The sequence below is a fragment of the Hylobates moloch genome, unplaced genomic scaffold, assembly GCF_009828535.3.
Source record: "Hylobates moloch isolate HMO894 unplaced genomic scaffold, HMol_V3 SCAFFOLD_4, whole genome shotgun sequence".
NCBI lineage: Eukaryota > Metazoa > Chordata > Mammalia > Primates > Hylobatidae > Hylobates > Hylobates moloch.
Genome location: NW_026652279.1, coordinates 56,309,196 through 56,327,776, shown reverse-complemented (window position 1 = coordinate 56,327,776; position 18,581 = coordinate 56,309,196). Strand labels below are relative to the sequence as shown.

At 34.4% G+C, this 18,581-nt stretch overlaps 1 protein-coding gene across 4 annotated transcripts in view; it reads left to right on the top strand.

Annotated features, from left to right (window-relative positions):
• ALCAM (activated leukocyte cell adhesion molecule) overlaps nucleotides 1-18,581 on the top strand; it is a 210,965-nt gene that overhangs the window by 144,275 nt on the left and 48,109 nt on the right. For all 4 annotated transcript variants that reach the window (XM_058437560.1, XM_032150267.2, XM_032150265.2 and 1 more), the window contains exons 2-3: nucleotides 10,580-10,680; nucleotides 14,012-14,231. In XM_058437560.1, the coding sequence (XP_058293543.1) occupies nucleotides 10,580-10,680; nucleotides 14,012-14,231 (321 nt within the window). The remainder of the gene's footprint in view (nucleotides 1-10,579; nucleotides 10,681-14,011; nucleotides 14,232-18,581) is intronic.

Sequence of the window (18,581 nt, the reverse complement as noted above, 5' to 3'; positions counted from 1 at the left end):
TAACCCTTTATCAGGTATATGGTTTGCGAATATTTTCTCCCTATTCATAGGCTGGCTTTTTATTTTGCTGGTTGTTTCCTCTGCTGTGTAGAAGCTTTTTAGTTTAATATAGTCTTACCTGCATCTTTTAATTTTGTTGCCTGTGCTTTTGGTGTCTTATCCAAAAAAATTATTGCCAAGTCCAATGTCAAAGAGCTTTTCCCCTATGCATTCTTCTAAAAGCCTTAAGGTTTGTCTTACATTTAAGTCTTTAATCAATGTTAAGCTCATTTTTTGTATATTTTTTATTTTTAATTTAACTAACCCCTTACTAAATTAAGGTGGGATTTTTTTCATCACATCAGTACTGAAATCTTTATTTCCTGGAATTTCATAGTCTACTAATGTCAGTGGGTCAATATGGTTATGATCTGCCTAATTTCCCCCAGATGTTAGGATCCTCTGAAAAGCAGATGTCAAAATGGATTTAACATACAAAGAATGTATTAGGAAAAACACCTATGCGAGAAAAAATGAGGAAGAAGATGGGGGTGGTCGGTGTGGAGAATAAGCATACCGCAGAGTAAAGATGGTCCCAAGTGAAAGAGAGAGGATATGAAGGTGGGGTGGAAGCGTTCTAGACTGTCATGCAGTCTAAGGAAGGTTCATCAGGGAATCAGGGTATCCGTGAGCTATAGTCAGCCCTCATAGGAGTCTCTTGTAACCAATAAACTTGCCTGTCTTAGTGTACTTGTTGCATCAATTATTAGCTGGGAACAGCTGGTAAAAGTGTAACCTTAGCACAAATCTGGTAATAGACAGAATGCGGCAGTCTGGTAAGTTATGTTCCCAGCAGTTGGGGATCTATGAGGAAGATTTTCATGTCCACTCGACTTCACAGAGACTTTTTTCCCTAAATAATAAACAAAAGTGATGGACCACTTATTTAATCATGTTTAACTAAGGATGTGAAGAGGAGAAGCAGAGACAGGTGAGACAGAATGCAAATATTACCAAGTGTGGGAAACCAACTGAGAGCAGGCACATTCTCAGAAGAGGGGTTCATGTCAGGATTTAGTAACACTGTCCACATGTTCAAGTTCCTGTGTAATCAGTCTATAGCTGCCCTTGGCCTGCTGTAAGAACTTGTTTTCCTCATCCAGTGTTTTTGTTTATGTTTTACCACCTTGTTTGTGATAGCTAGTCTTCCAAAAGTTCTTCTGGGGGGTGCATTTAACCGTTTCCTAAATTGCAGAATAAATATAAGACACTAAAAAATTACATTTGGCCTCTGGGATATAAAATGAAGTTTTCAAAGAGTTAAAATCTTTGAGAGTACTGGAAAATTTCAAAACTGGAGGCACCTTCAGACGCAGATTTCATACCCTTAGAAATGATAAAACTACCTTTCAATACAACTTCCTATATTTCTCATCTCTACTCATTGCCTTCCTAAATTATCTTGTTCTTTTTCCCATCTTTCCTCCCACTCTTCAATTAAGAAGAATGACTGTCAGGAAAAATGGAACACATGAAAAGTTATTGTTAAAATATTAATAGATGTCAGCATGACTCTCTAAGTTCATGCATTCCAGAGTTACCCCACTGGGCTACCATTGTGGGCAAGCTACAATGGGCGTGACTCTCCATTCCTTGAGGTGACACATCATCTCTTAAGGCAGAAAGATGATTTTATCTTCAGATAGCAGATTATACCGATTTCCCGAGTGTATACAACTATTTGTTTTATTTTTAATTTCCTCTTTCCTGTGCTTTTAGTCTCCTTCAAAAATTTATCTTGGAGAAACATTCCATCTCTCCTTTCTCCTCAAAGCTAGAAAACTAGATCTTATAATAAGCTGACTTCAGTTCTTAAAGAAAGGACAAAATGCCATAGAAAGCCGTAATTTTCTTCCTATGACCTTAACTTATATTGCAACCCCTCCAGGGAGCCGTCAATTAAAAGCATGGAATTTACACAAAGCTAAGTCTCGGAAATCAGCCAGCAAGCTGCACCAAATATGTGGAAAAACCTATTAAATAGCTTTTTAACCTTTATTACTTACCATGTTTGATTGTACAAATCTATATCCTCAGGAGACATAGGCAATGCTAATTGTGATTCATGTGAAGAAAAGAGCAAAAAGGTATTTCAACTGATATAAACATTTTTCAGTATGAGGTTAGATACTCAATGTGGAATATACAAGAAGCCAGCATACTGGACAAGATCACTCAACCAGTTCGGAAGCAGAAATCTACTACTCTGCTCATTTAGTAGTCCTAATAATCCACTTTTTTATCCCTGGTAATTCACTACCTCAATTATAACACAACATTTTCTAAGTCTGTAATTCTAATACTATTGAATATTACTTTAAAAGCTAAAGCAATACAGTTCATGTAAGCTATTATTAACAGACGCTTTCTGTGAAAACAATGATGATCTTATTGGCTAAAAGTCTTTGTGATATATTTTTTCTAAAGCATTTTGAGGGATATTAAAGCAATTAGAAATTTTTTGTTTTGGAGTTTGGGAGTGTTATCAAAGACAGCTTTGATTTTCTCAAATCAAGAGATCTTTTTGTTGTCATGACATTAAACTATTTGCAGAAAACAAATTTAATAATGTCACAATAACTGTGAGTTCTTTCTGCAGACAGACTTCATTCTAAACTCCAAAATCTTCCATTACTTCAGATGATTCAATTAAGATCCTTTGGGAAGCATTATGCCTGCCTTTCTGTTGATAATGTTCTTACGAATGCAGTACACTCTTCTTCTTACTAAAATAATTGAATTGTATTCACAATTTTAATACAACTTATGTGGTAAAATGCACAGGAAAGTGTAATTTTTCTCTATTTAAGTAGAACTGATACCCTAAAATAGTTAAACTTAGATTTTCATGCTCAGAAAATGTACAGAGCAATAGAATCTAAATGCATTCATCTTTCCTTTACATTACTTAGCCTGAATTAATATAACTAATATTTCAAATATAAGTTTTTACATCTCCAGTTAAGCTAGTTCCCAAATGAAGTCAACAGGATCAGAATCTAGACTAAATTGAAGAAAATTTAGTTATTTAGCAAGAACTAAATTGAGAAAATGAATCAGGGGAGAGGGGAGCAGAAGGAAAATCATAATTTGCTGGTTATTTTTATTGTATTGACTAATTATCTGAGTGAAGGACTCTACTTACATGAGCACCTTAAGGACTCAGCCTCAAATCCTAATCAGAAGTATGATAGTAGGAAATAGTCAACTTTCGGAACTTCAGTTAACACAAATTATTAATTACATAAATGTTTTTGAGCAAAATATATAGTATAAAGAAAAACATACTTAAACATTTCTCCTGTTTAGTCCTCCTTACTATGAAAATCTAGTTTAAAACAAAATAGAGACAATTGTTCTTTTTACATACAAAATCTAGATTTTTTGGTTCATTGTATTCTTTCTGCCTATCCCCCCCAAAGCACCCCCTTCCCACGCATACAGAGCATGAAGTATTTTTAAGTGTTTTTTATTTAAGTTCATCACCACTTAAGGGCCTGTGCCTTAGCATGTTGGCATAGACCTCATAGCCTGGCCAAAAATACTCATCATTTAGGAATGATGACTTGGTAACACAGGGGTTTCATTGTGGACAAGTATGTGGAATCTCAGTCTCCTGCTCAGAACAAAGAATGTGAGGATCATTGCCAAGGAAACCCTAAAGCCCAGTGCTTTTAGTGACATTTCAAATCTAAGTCTAGATCTGTGTACTTTTTTCCATTATAATATGTTCCATTAAGATGTTTTTTAAAGCAAAAATAGCTTTTGGGGAGACAATTTTAAGAGGGGACAATGTTGGGGGAACACTAATCTCAAATCACCACAGCGCTCCTCTCTCACTACCCTGTAGCTGTATTCCCTAAAATTTCAAAGAATAGTATAGTAGATGCCTTAAAGTTCATTCCTGGATCTCAAGTTAAGAAATGCTAATGAGTGCAGTAGAATTGGCACATATTCTGATTTAAAATTCATGAGGCAACTCAAAAAATAAAAATAAGGTTTCACAACTTCAATCAATTCTGTTGCTTTTTGATCATTTCTAAATAAGATTTTTGCTTATAATTTAAAAATGGCCCCAAAAGGAATCCAAATGCTAGTGTTGATGATGAAAGTAAAGAGAAAATAGAGATCTAACATTTTATTGCATTTTATTAGAGAAATTTTATGTGCACTTATGAATTTGGGAAAACTGCCAGTCTTAGGACATGTTCCTTATGAAGATCAAAGATCTACTCTGTAGAAATTGTTATAATAAAAAATGAGTTTGCCCTAAGAGAGAAAACCAAGCGTCACTCAGTGCCTCTCATGCACTGTGCTATTGAGGTAGTTCCTATCTTCCCATCTATAGAAACCTCAATTCAGTGATGAGGTCAAATGAAATTTCCTCCAAGAAGCTTTTACCAATATCCTCAATCTCATTGCTGGGATTCCTTTCTATACGGTCCCACAGCATTTGGTTTACCAACCAAAAACCTCACACTGATTTCATCTTGTTTCTTAAGGAAAAGGCCTTGGTATTTTACTTATACATTTTCTTCGCAAAGCACACCTAAAACTTGCCCTGTAACAGGTATCCAATAAATACTTGATACATGATTGAATGATTGGATGATATTTGAGATAGGCCTTAAAGGAACATAGGAATCTGAACAGAGTGGATGGGGCCAAGGAACCATAAAAATTAGGTAGAGATGGGGTAAAACCTAAACTAATTGGGAGAAACTGTGACTTATCCAGCCTCATAGATCATTTCATGCTTGTAGAATAACAAACTATCAGGATAAGGTAAATTAAGAAGGTAATTTTCTGCACAGCAAAGTAAATATCAATAATGTATTTTTAAAACTTTATTGTTTGTGTAATTCTTTCTATGACATAATATGGATTATTACATTGGCTTATAGTTTAATAAAAAGATAAATATTTAGAGCATTATATTATATCAAACTTGGAAGTAAAATAAAGAGTACCTATCTTAAAACATAATCCTAGGTACTACTAAATTATAAACTACTAGTTTATAATTTAGTAACATGGGCATTTTCCCTCTGAAGATTATTCCACAGTGGCCCAAGTGGTAGAGAGAGGAGGAAGGAATAATTACTATTTGTCTTATTTGTAGGCCTTACTCAATTATATCTACATTATAATGTATAACACTTGAGAAAGGCAATGCAGAAAATGAATTTTGAACAAACATATCCTTACTTCAGATGCAGCCGACCCAAATTGGCCTCCAACTACCCCCATTTGTTGAAGGAAAATTAACAAAGAAAAAGAAACGAGAAAAAGCCCTTCTTCCTATTTCACAAAATGACATTAGATTTCATCAGGTAACTTCTCTCACTCAGCATCCCTTCCAAATTACTTGGCAGTTATAGCCCTTTGTATCTCACACACACGCGCACAAATGCACACACAGAGAACTTACTTTGTATATCTCACGACCTTGATGATAATCTTAAACTCTTGTTTATACAATAAAGTATGGGAGAAGTTGAGAAATAAGATAACTCTATGTGATTGAATCATAAAATCTCAGGTTTGAAAAAACTACTTTTTTCACTCTATCAGTAGAAGTAGAACTATGATATTTTATCAGATTAAATACGATATATGTGAAATGTATGGTTTAGAAAGTACAGTATACATATGTATATAGTATGTATAATTTGTCCTTGATTGTGATACAGTAAATAGACTTGCTAAAACAAAATATCTTTGTCATTTTTGTAAAGAGATTGGGAATCCACTTCCTAAAGTCAGGAATTAATCCCTCATTGTGGTTTAATATGTTTCTGTGAGGCAAACAAATTTGATAATAACCAGATACTATCATGTATCATTCTGCCTCTATCCCTTCACTTTATTCAGTGATTATTTAGTCCTATGCTAAGATTCTATTTTTCTGAAAATTCCTTTATTGGAAACCCAGTTTAATCACATGTGATAAACCAATGGCTGAAGGTTTAAACCAGTGATTCTGAATTGCATAAGGTTTGGTGGGCAATTTTGCCTCCCAATAGATATTTGTCATGCCTGGAGACTTTTTGGCTGTCATAACTGGGGGAAGAGTGGTGCTGTCATCTAATGGGTAGAGGCAAGGCTAGTGCTAAACATCCTGTAATATACACAGCACAGCACTCTCATGATAAAGACTTATTTGGTCCAATAATGACCAGGTTGAGAAACACCGCTATAAACTAGTGTTACAAAATATTTACATTTTCTTTAGAGTTGTACATATTCTAATTCATTAGTGAAACAAATAGGAGCATTAGCATGTCTATCTGTCAAAATTAGTAAAAAAATATGAAAGTAATTTCTAAGGATAAACTTCTCATTTCTACCTCCTCAGGGACAGTTCATTTGTTCAAATAAATCTCTGTAAAATTTTTGTGAAACTGGACTTCAGTTCTTATAATTTCTGAGTCCATTGTAATTGCAGTTAACCCTTTTATGACACTTAGCAGAGCTAGAGCTCAAAACTTCTTTTAAGGATGATGACGCTATTAATGTATTGGTGCAATAAATAATAATTGACCATGCTAAATTACAGCATGTGAAAATAGACTGTGGAATTCTCATTCTATTTTCTATATTATTTGATGTTCTTCTGTTTGAAATGTGGTAGCAGATTCTGAATTTTAATCTACCCCAATTCAAATGTCTATATGTCAGGAATGCAAAGAGAATGATTCCTTTGAATTTGGAAATTAGTTTTATGGAAAAAAGCATTTGTCCCCAAAATGGCCAAAATTACATTTTTATTATTTCAATTAGAGATAAAATGTTTACCTAACTTCAAAACACTACCAGAGTCTGTTTTCAGTGCCTCTATTAAATAATTTTCTATATAAAACATATTACTGTAACTAGCTTATATTTTATGGTCACTTGCCTGAGATTCCATATATCAGAATTACTTCTTTAAGAGATTTTTCTTTTCCTGTGCTCACCGCATTGAATTTCCATTCATACTTCTATGTAACCTGTGTAATTCTATTGTTCTTTACCTTTGGTTAATAACCTTTTATTTAAAAATGCTTAAATAATTACACACTGCTTCTCAAGTATGACACATTTTTATGTCTTATTGTATGTTAAGATATTTTAATACCAACAGTAATAATAAGTCATAAAATGTCTTAAATATATAGAACACATTTAATACAGAAGGTCCTAGTCCAATTTAAAGTTTCTTTTGACCTGTGCTTATACACATAGCCATAACACATACTGAACACACTTATGCATTCCCACATTGGTTTACACTTGACAATTAGCCTCTTTGAAGAAGGACGTCACAGGCATTCTATATTTCCGGTAGTGCCCGATAATCTCTAGGCTACAAAACAATGAATAATTTAACAAACAAATATTACAGGGAGAAAATTGCAAGGGAATTCTAGTAAGCTAAACTCAATTTTTAGACTTGGCAATTCGAAGATAAAAAGCTCTTTCTTCTATGAAAAGTGTAAACAGAATCATTCGAGTTGACAGGTACTTTGGGTCTCACTGACACTTCATCTCAAAGATTAAGATATCACTAGAAATTAGGATGTAATTTATCATCAAATCACAATGGTCTTTGTAGTGACTTTATCTCTAGGGGGCATGAGATGTTAGCTCTCCCACAGATGCAAGCCTTCAGTCCTTCTATCAGATGAACTTGGGAGTCAGTATACTCTTACAAGAAGAGAGAAGTTGATTATTATAGCAAGCTTGAAAATTGATTCTAAAATAAGCACGATTATGGCTCCTAACATGCCATCCAACTTACTGCCACTCATTCTGCCCCAGGCCTGCGGAAGGTGCTTATGTCTATAATTGTTGACTTTTTACCTACTGCCCTCTGTCTAGTGTGGTATCTTATTTCTTCGTGTTTGTTCTGCTCTTCAAAGTTCTTTCCTGGCTGAAGATTTGGATTTGGATTTGGAGCTGTCATTAAAAGACGCCATTCATGAATTTCCAATACTTGAATAAACAACTTTTACTTTATGGTTATCACAAGTGAGGAAAGAGACATTTCATGGTATCATTTGCAAATTAGGGAGCACAAGTAATCAATCTTTAATTTCTCTTTAAAGGGAAGGGAGAATGTTCTCTGTTGTCATTCCATCCATGAATTCCTATAAAATGTGTTTGCTGTTTGTTTCTCCTCAAGACAGAGATTGCCACCCAAAATCAAAATCCGAGTTCTCTACGCATCCAAGATAGGATATGAATGGCTTTAGAATATGTGGCAGAAATGAGAATTCTCAAAATTCCAGTGTTGTCAACTGCTCTCTGATTTTCCGAAATGTTAATTTGATAACCAAAATGGAAAGAACTCCAGAGTCATTTCAGTAGGTGCCCATTAGGTGCTACCTGTTGTTTTTGGAGACACAAAGCTTAAATATACATGATCTCTTCCCTGTTCTGATTGTGCTTTCATCATGCCAATACACTATGTACTTGAAATTCATACAGTTTTAAGACTTATTATAAAATATTATGTATGTGCAGCACATTAAAGTTCTATAGAGAAGAGAAAAGAAAAATGGTCTGTGAGAAAGGGCAAAGCATTAATTTCTTGGGAAAGGAATTTTCTTATTTTCCTTTACCTGGCAAAGGATTCACTTCATTGGTACCTAAGCTCTGTAAACTGTTTTCACTCCTTGGCCAATCATGAAAACACTGTTAGTTGCCAAACGATGGTATGATTTCAAATAACAGGAGACAATTACAGATGCATGCCCTGACATAAATTAAGGTATAGAGATGGATCCTCTCAAAATTATTACATATTCAAGTGCCTTGTTATAAGCTGATGAAAAAACAAAATATGAAATTACAAAATGGTTTCCTTGGCTTTGCAGACTTCTACCTGTGAAGTGTATGAACAAGTCTTAATACACACAGCAGAAATTCCACAATTAGGAGCCAAATATCACAGAGAACAAGTAATGTAATGTGCAATAAAGCAATTTCCTAAATGTTATTAGTCTGCATGTCTGCAGCCACATGTCTAAACCTCCTTTATTTTTATTTTAACAAAGTTGAATAAAAAAAAATTCTTCATTTACAGTCTTATGCTTGGTTTGATGTTAAAAGGGATTATAATTGCAGTGTGGAGAACACAAAACAATTTTAAAATTATTGAGATAATTTTTATTATGAGACTGAACATATGATAAGCAATTTGAAGTAAACCTCATGTCTCAAGTAGTAAATGAAAATGCATTCTCACTTTGCATATTTTGTATTCTGTCTTAACAATGTTAAAAATGCTGAAAACTAGTTGTTATGTCGCATATTTACATGAAATGTGTGTTCTTTGTTATGTTTCTGTTCACTAGGGCAAAATTCTTCACCTTAAGTGAAATTTTGGTATACGTGGTGATTGATAGATAACAATCGAAACATGGTATCCTCCCAGTCCTGTTTCTTCAGAAAGTCAGAAGATGGTTTTATTTATGTTGCAGATTGCCGTCGCTTTGCATTTTAGCACCACCTGGTGGACAAAATATCATTTGTTTGTTTTTTCTCTGCTGTTTAAAATAGCCCCTTCACACTCTATACCCAGTTATGATACACCTTAATAGATATTCAGTTGTGAAAGTTCTAAATTTTAAAGATTGTTGTAAATAAAATAAGGTTAAAAAATTGAAATGTTTCCCAAGTACTATTACCAATTTAAATACCTGAGTTTTTTTAACCTTCGTAAATATATCCAGATTTGAATAGTACTTTTCATTCATATGCAATAATTGCTTCTTTCCACATTTTAATTATTTATTATTTATATTTTTTCTTAATATAGAATTAAATAAGATGAGGCAGTTTTCTGTATGTACAAAATTGTGGTTTAAATTATATTGTCTTCCAAAAATTCGCATAATCACTTTGTAAATAGCACTTTATGAAGCATGTTCATACTGTAAATTCTTACTATGCTAATATTTTATACAAAATTAAATTAGTATTTTAATTTATACTACTACAAAATAAGCCACTTTCCCCTTATAAATAAAATTCAGTTGTGGTCTTATGTGTATTAATTCTCAGTTTCTAATAGTTTTTTGAATTTTACAGAAGAAAAATTTGATAATATTTTCAAATGAAAAACACAAATATAGTTAAAGCTAGTTTTGAGAATTTTAATCATGTTAGTCTTTGTGTAGTCCCACATTTCTATAAAATATGGTGGAAATTATTTCTATGAAATACAGTAAAGAAGATAATTCATCTACAGATTCCACTACGTTCCTTTGGAATATACCACTTTTCTGCTCTCTGGTAAAATTGGAGATCTACACATTTTGATTGTGTGATATTTGAGGATTCAAAGATTCAGTAGCTAAATAGAAAGGTGGTAATTTTTGAATGGAAAATATATTCTAGTCTCATACCTTTTGTATACCATTTAAAATAAAACTATAGCAGATGACAACCCTCATCGACATGCATCTTGAAGTTATTTGTCATTTCAAGAAAGCATTTAAAATTTTGTTCTCTCTCTCTTTCTCTCTTCTCCCCCCGCCCCCCCCCTTCAAAGGCCTTGGATGGTATACTGTAAATTCAGCATATGGAGATACCATTATCATGCCTTGCCGACTTGATGTACCTCAGAATCTCATGTTTGGCAAATGGAAATATGTAAGTGCGACCTACCTGGGACTTGGTTAATTGCCCTTGTCCTTTTAAATAAAATTCTTTCTGTGAGTAACTGTGAATTTCAAATTAACCTAAGTGCAATATTGAACTGTGAGTACAAATGTAGGAAGGTAAAATTAATGTGTGGAATATGGCAAAAAATAATTCCTATCTTACATAACAAATGATATTTTAAAATAAAGCCAATAAACACATAGTTCTTAGAACGTATTAGTCTGAAAGATTCCACCTTAAGTGTTAGAGGCAAGGAAAAAGGCAGAGTTCCAGAATAAAATCAGTGGATTATAGGACTGACCTCAGTGGAGGATGGCAACCTTTCTTCATTTGCTCATGTTCTATTTGATGTGGTTACTGCAAAGACAAGACATATCAGTAGATAGAGCCTTAGACAGTCTTTCGGAATTAATCATCAGTATTACAAGCTTGATTCTGGCATTTAGCCTTAAAAACGTGTTGATGCTATAGGTCCTTTTTATATTTAACAATGTTGATTTTTTCCCATATTTCTTGCATATAGTAAAATCAAATTTTCTCAGGTATGAAGGTACAAATGGGTCTGGAAATGGAGGGTGGAGATCCTGGTAGGGAGATGTGGAATGGCTATGTAACTTTGACTAATAAAATGTCTCAATTTAATTAATCAATATTTATGCAAAGTGTTTGTGTGGTACAATTTCCCACTGCTGGACCACAGGAGACTCATGACAGTCTGCAACCTTCAAGTAGATATGTTTCCCTGGACACAATATCAAAATTTCCCTAGCTCCCTGAAATGTTAAAAGGTATTTGCAAAGGAAAAGAATTTGATGGTCAAATACTTTACAAAAAGTTTATTGCATCACTTCTCAGAGTCTTTCATATGTAAAATGCATTAAGAATTGTCTGAGGGTCATAGTTTGATTCATTGCTTAGATTTATTTGACCACACAACTTTTTTCCTCAGACATCTCCAAGAACAAACATTCTGCAGAACACACTGTAAGAAATTGCTTAAACTTGCACTCAAGGGGTGATTTAACACAGTCTTTTAAAATATAGGTTCTGAAATCAACAGGTTCCACACTGTGCTCACTGTGAGATTCTGGGCAGAGGAATTAATCCCTATTTTTTCATCCATAAAATGAGATAAAAATATCTTCCTCATAGTGTTTTGAGAGTACCCGAATAAATTGATATCAAAATACTTACCTAGTACTTGTCGTGTAGTAATCGTTCAACAAAGTGAACTCGTATCTGTGATGCAGCAGAATCCTAACCATAGTATGCTCATGTGAGTGGGAAATGAAAGGAAAGGAAAGGAAGGTGGTAAGGCAGCACAGCATTTCTCTGTAGCTTCCTTCTATTTAGTATCCAGTTCACTCGAGGTAACTTTGAATTATTTCCAGTTTCCTATAAATGTGGAAATTTGAAGTTAAGGCGTCTGAGGACAGAGTCTATTAGCGCCATCAAAATTCCAAGTGCCTGGGGGCTACCACATAATGCACTTGTTCAATCAAATTTGCTGCCAAAATAAATGGAGTCAGGTGATGGCAAACTTTTATGATCATAGAAAATTCTAACTATAACCCAGGGAGTAGCATTCACCCAGGGAGTAGGGTTCACCTAAACTGAACTGGCACAGTGGCACTGGAAATCAAACAATAATGGCAATTTTCAAATTTTTAGTTAAGCAAAAGGGCTTCAGCAATAAACTGAGATATATTTGAGGCATTTATGCTCTAAAGTCAATCTTGATTTGCAGAAATAGCATATATGCTCTAATTTAATGTAACCACCTAAAAGACAAAGGAAAGTTTTGGAAAAATGAGCCGAAGTAAACATAGAGAAGAAATGGCCTGATTTCTCCCGGATCATATTGTAAACTCCCTATGAATGGAGATTATAGCTCCCTGTTTACTCTTCCCAACCCTACTCCTGACACCGCCTCACCATTATCTGCCATAGTTGCCTGATGCAGAAGAGGGATTGAAGGCTCTCAAGAGTGGTACAGTGTAACCATAATGAGGCCAAGCTCTAAGCTCAAATTTTTGCTCTGCTAAGATTTCCCAGACAAGACCTTGGGAAGTTATTTAACCAAACTCAACCTCCATGGTCTAGTCTGTAGATGAGGCTAATATTGAAGTTTAACTTATAAGGCTGTTATGAATATTAAACCAATTACTGCATAGAAAGCCCAAAGAAAACACCTGCCATATAGTTAAGTGCTCAAAAATTAGTAACTATTATTTATTGCATAAGGGGATGAATAAGGTAGTAGTCTAACATACTTTGCATAATGAAGGAATGACTTAAGACGAGGATTTGCATTGTAAACCTGTGATTAAAAGAGTTAAGAAGAATATTATTGATGTATTCAGATATTTAAGCAAATAAAACTTTTGGACTCCAATATTAACTTAGTAATTGATATTATTAATTCTTAAAACAGAATCCTCCATGGAATCTTAAAATTTGTCACGGACTATAACATATATCACATTTAATTTTCTCAGAGGTCTTGTAGGGTACATAAAGGAGGGACTGCCCCTGATTTTAGATTAAATTGCTTATTAGGTGAGAGAATTTTTGTGGGACCAGAGGAAGAAATGCATTTTATGTCTCAGTGCTCTTGGCATAATTGTGTATGCAAAGTACATCTTATTTTGGTGATGTTTTTGTATGAAAGCCTTTTGAGCTCATTGTTATGACTCAGCAAAACTATGGGTTGTATTACTTAATCTGATTCATTCCTTAATGGACATAATTATTCTACAAGGGTAAATACTGTTTCTCCATCAAGACTGGTTGAACTATTCTATGTATAAAGGTCAGCTACATCAGTTTTGGTTAGAGGTATGGACATTTAAAATAGGTGGATTAAAGTAAAGAATATTCCAAAGATAATTGCCCAAAATATCCAAACCAGTATTTGCAGCTCAAGTGTATACCTGCCGTGATGGTTATCTGAACATCATTTTGTACCTTTGTTTGCATTTATCTATGTTTTATTTTATATTAAACACATACAGCCCATGTAAGTTTCAAAACAGTTAATAATTCTATCTTCTCAATGAAAAAAAAAAAAATCTGATTCCTAGAGATCTGCCCTTTCATTTTTACTCATTTAAATTGATATCTGTAAAAGATCATATGGCTTCTCTCTTATGAAGGATTTTCTGTAATCAAATATTTATGAGACTTGTATAAAAATTATTCTTCATAGACAAAAAATATAGATATTGGTAGAATATGGCCAAGGAAATGTTATTTTGAATGTAATCCTAAAACATCTGAATATGCTTGTGTTTAAATGTATTATTATTTTAATTTTTAGGAAAAGCCCGATGGCTCCCCAGTATTTATTGCCTTCAGGTCCTCTACAAAGAAAAGTGTGCAGTACGACGATGTACCAGAATACAAAGACAGATTGAGCCTCTCAGAAAACTACACTTTGTCTATCAGTAATGCAAGGATCAGTGATGAAAAGAGATTTGTGTGCATGCTAGTAACTGAGGACAACGTGTTTGAGGCACCTACAATAGTCAAGGTGTTCAGTAAGTAGTCTGCAGCAGTGTCACTGCTAAGTGGGATCGATGGCCAGTACCAGACCATGTTCTTTAGAAAGAAGACTGAACTCTCTGTAGTGTCTCTACAGCAGATATCTATATAAGGGGACTTAAAGAGATCTTCATTCTGCTCATATATACTATCAGCAAAGAAAACAAAGAGCATGAAATTCAAATAGGAGATTTGCAGTGAGGAACTAAAATGATATTCTCTGTTACTTTGTCATGTAAAAATGTCATGAGCTATGAAGTACTGCTACTGATAACTAGCAGGCGATCTTAATTTTTACTGACATGTACAAATAAGTGTTGTGTGATACATACATAGATATATGATACATATGTAATCATGTATATCATGCTTACATATACATGTATTTGGCTGAACCCAATGAAATTGCCATTTTGATACATAAGAATAAAATATAAGCAAATTCAAACTATATTTTAACAGAGATACAAATTTTCCATTTATACATATCCACATATATAAATATCCCATATGTATCCACATATAAACATTTTATATATTATATATATTAGAGATATAGATACATTTCCATCCTGACCTTATTGATTGGTTATTGATTTAGATTTCAAAAAGTATTCACTTGGTTTAGAAAAATTGTCCTAAAATTAAAAAAACTCACCACACCCTGAATGCTTATGTGGGATACACCAAGGAGAGAAAGTAGAGTAGGGATGGAAGAAGAGAAAATTGTAGAAGAAACTTGGAATAATTATAGTCACTATGACAAAATTACTTTGCCTAATGATAGCATATAGTTAATGTTACTGTGCAAACAGCTGTGCAAATGAATGACTTGAGAAGTTATAATTAAAGTATTTCATCTTTTAAAACTGAAATAAAAAGTCCCACCTCTGTTACTTCACAATATTTTAGACACTACAGGGAATGAAACAGGTCTCAAAAGTTTCAGAATGCCAGTCTTTCAGTCTTTTTTAATTAGGGAAGAAGGTTTCACTTTACAACTTTTCCCCCTCTGCTTTCTGATAACTTGACAGCGCCTAGAAATTATTAAAATAAATAGAGAAGAAAGAAACCCAGAGGGCCTTCCAACTACAGCAAGTAACTATGGATTTTTCCTGTTTCTCTTGTGCAACTAAGTAGGTCTGTCCCTCAAATATTTATACGGACTTCAAAGCTCCTATGGGCTCATGATGCAGATTCAAAGCATGCTTATACTATCAAAGGAAACCTTTGTTCCCCAGAAGAACCTTGTAAAAGCATATTACATGTTTCAGTTGATTACCTTTCAGCTTAGAAGGCACTTTCCAGAAACCATCCACACTTCTCGATCATTTTATGAATCAGACCAACTACCAAGTGTTTGCATTCATGCCTGTTTCCATAAAACATCCCAAATAGTCTGCATCCTGCATTTGCCAGTGGCCCATGTATTTTTTTTCTTTTCTTCTATTTCACTTTCATGTTATTAGAAAGATGAATAGTGCACTGCTCAGGACACTTTTCTAAAGTGAGTAATCAAAGCTTTTGGTGATAGTTATAATGTCATAATATAACCAGACATCAGAAATGGACCACAGTAGCTACAGAGGTTAAGTCACAGTACTCTAATGGTTATGTGTATTAATTTGTCATTGTCAGGTTTCATTTTTAAGGTGTTAAAATTTTCCTACACTGAGATGGTAATATACAAGGGAGTTGTGAAAATTCAGTTTGTTTCATTTGGAAGAATTATTTGTGACAGTTTTCAAAACATTTTTTGTAAAAAAAAAAAAAAAAATTAAGCTATTCCTCATATGCAAGAAATCATACCTGTAAATCAGCCCAAATCTGATTTTTCAGAAATCTGAAAAAAATTCAGTTGGCCTAATTCAATAAAATTTATAAGCTGATTTGGAATACAGGGAATTTCTATTATTGTGAAAACAAACTCACACCCCACCTACCGCCAACACCCCCCTACTTCCTTCTCTTTTTGATGTTGTTGAAAACAAAGTGATTCTCAGAAACAGAATTTGCATTCCAGGCTGTGGGCCAGGGAGAATTTACATAGACAAGTTACACACTCTTGAAAATGGTGTTTTATACTAGAAATCGTGAGACCCTCCAAATCCAGTAAAATGAACAGCAAAGCTTACGATAAAGACAATGTTTACTAAAAGCATATAGGGGCTTTGGTTTGTTTTTTTTGTTTTGTTTTGTTTTCAATGAATTTACTTTGGGTCACTTTCTGTGAAGCAAAAAGCAGCTGTGACAGGGAGACTTTCATTCTCTGCATATATATATATTGCAGTCACTTAAGAGTTACTAAGCCCATCAATCAGTCCTCTGTTTCCCTCTGTTGAATCACTTAGCAACGTGTACTGTGTACCATAGAATCAAGTGTGGTTAATGGGAGCCAGTCTCAGATCAGGCTGCTGCTGATTGCCATCCTCATGAGCTAAGTCAAATTGTTTTTATTCAAAGTAGAGCCCCTGGCAAATGACCTTGCTATCTTTAATGTAGGTTTGCTTATTTAATTTTAAGCTATTCCTCATATGCAAGAAATCATACCTATAAATCAGCCCAAATCCAAATAAGTGGCATTCTTAGTCACCACTAATCAGCTTTTTTCTTTTAGTTGAATGGCATCAAAATCAAAGTGTGTTTTTATTTAGTGCATATTTGAGGTTAATAAAACCATTCAGAAGCAAGTGTCGACCTTTAAAGGTGCCCAAAGATTCATTCTAGTGATTGTGAAAAAGGTCTAGAAGTCAAATGGATACCCAGAGAGCCAGAAGGCTGTTGGTGGTGAGATGGAGCAGTCACTGAGCGGGTCACCAGGAGACCTTACTTTGTGAGATCTGCTGCTAATTTCTGACTTTGGGCAAGTCACCTCACCAGTCTGGGGCTAGGATTCAGTCCTCATCAGTAAAATGAATACTTTGGATGAGACGGGAGGTTTTCCCATTCTGATGCTAGGATCTTCTTCAGGAGTTAATGAAGACAGTTGAGGAAGGTGAGGAGCTATTTCTGCTTGATTAGTGAGACTTCAGTCTATTTCAACATTTCAAAGTTTTTCATGATAATTTGTTCATGGAAAAAAAAAAAATGGAGGAGTGGCTCCAGCTCTAAAAAAAATTTGAAAACCACACCCTGTGCTAATTACAAGTCTAGTCTACTCTGGTGGTGCTCTGTGGTATTGCAGACATGGAATCTGCTCTGTGGTACATATGGACCAGGTCTTATGATGATGATGGGCTGTGTTTAGTGGCTTCACACAGAGGTACTTCAGAGCTTTTATTTGGATTCCTCCCATTTGGATACTGTTCTGACTGCTTTATCAAAATTAAATGTCTTTGCTTTCACCCTCCTCCTAAAAGTCATTCAACTTAAAAGTAAAATTTTGGGGGGTGTTGAGGGGGGAAGAAGCAGAAAATGATCTGTTCAACAATGAGATCTACACCAGATATTTCATTTTGATTATTTAAATATAAAAGATACCTTTTGCCCACAGTAGTTTGCTTAAAATACTTCATGATTTATGAGGGGTGATTGCTGACAAAGTACTGGGAAGAGCAGTTTTGAGTCAACACGACCATTTGCATCTGCCTTCACTTGCTCTCCCCTCTTACTAAATTGAGCTATCCTATGTGTGGGTTTTTATAGTAATACTAGAACACTGTGGGTAATACAGAGCAGTTGTGCCTTCTTCAATACATTCTCACCTTGCTGTGAGCTGGCTAGATGCCAAAAAATATACATTTTAGAAGGTTGCTGATTTTTAGATTATTTGAAGGCTAATGTTCATAGCTCTTACTAGCAACAGTCTGCGTATTAGAACAAAAGAAGCTGTCTATTTCAGTATATTTCTTTCTGACCACTCCCCAGCCCCTTACCACAATTTCTTCTCCAGCTATAAAATCTCCCGTATAACTGCAGATGATATAAAACACAAAGAAAAGTAGAGGGAAAAGTAAGGGCACTATTTATGAAATGTTTTAATTGGCACTAAATATTACATGTAGCTTAACTTTTCACTATATATGATCAGCCCTTAATGGGTATTAGTGAAAGCCCTACAATTTATTTGATTGAAAGCCACTATCCATAGCAAGCTAACACAGGAACAGAAACCAAATATTGCATGTTCTCACTTATAAGTGGGAGCTAAATGATGACAACACACAGACACATAGAGGAGAACAACACACACTGGGGCCTTTCAGAGGGAGGAGGGTAGGAAGAGGGAGAGAATCAGGAAAAATAACTAATAGGTACTGGGCTTAATGCCTAAGTGATGAAATAATCTGTACAAAAACTCCCATGACATAACTTTACCTATGTAACAAACCTGCATTTGTACCCCT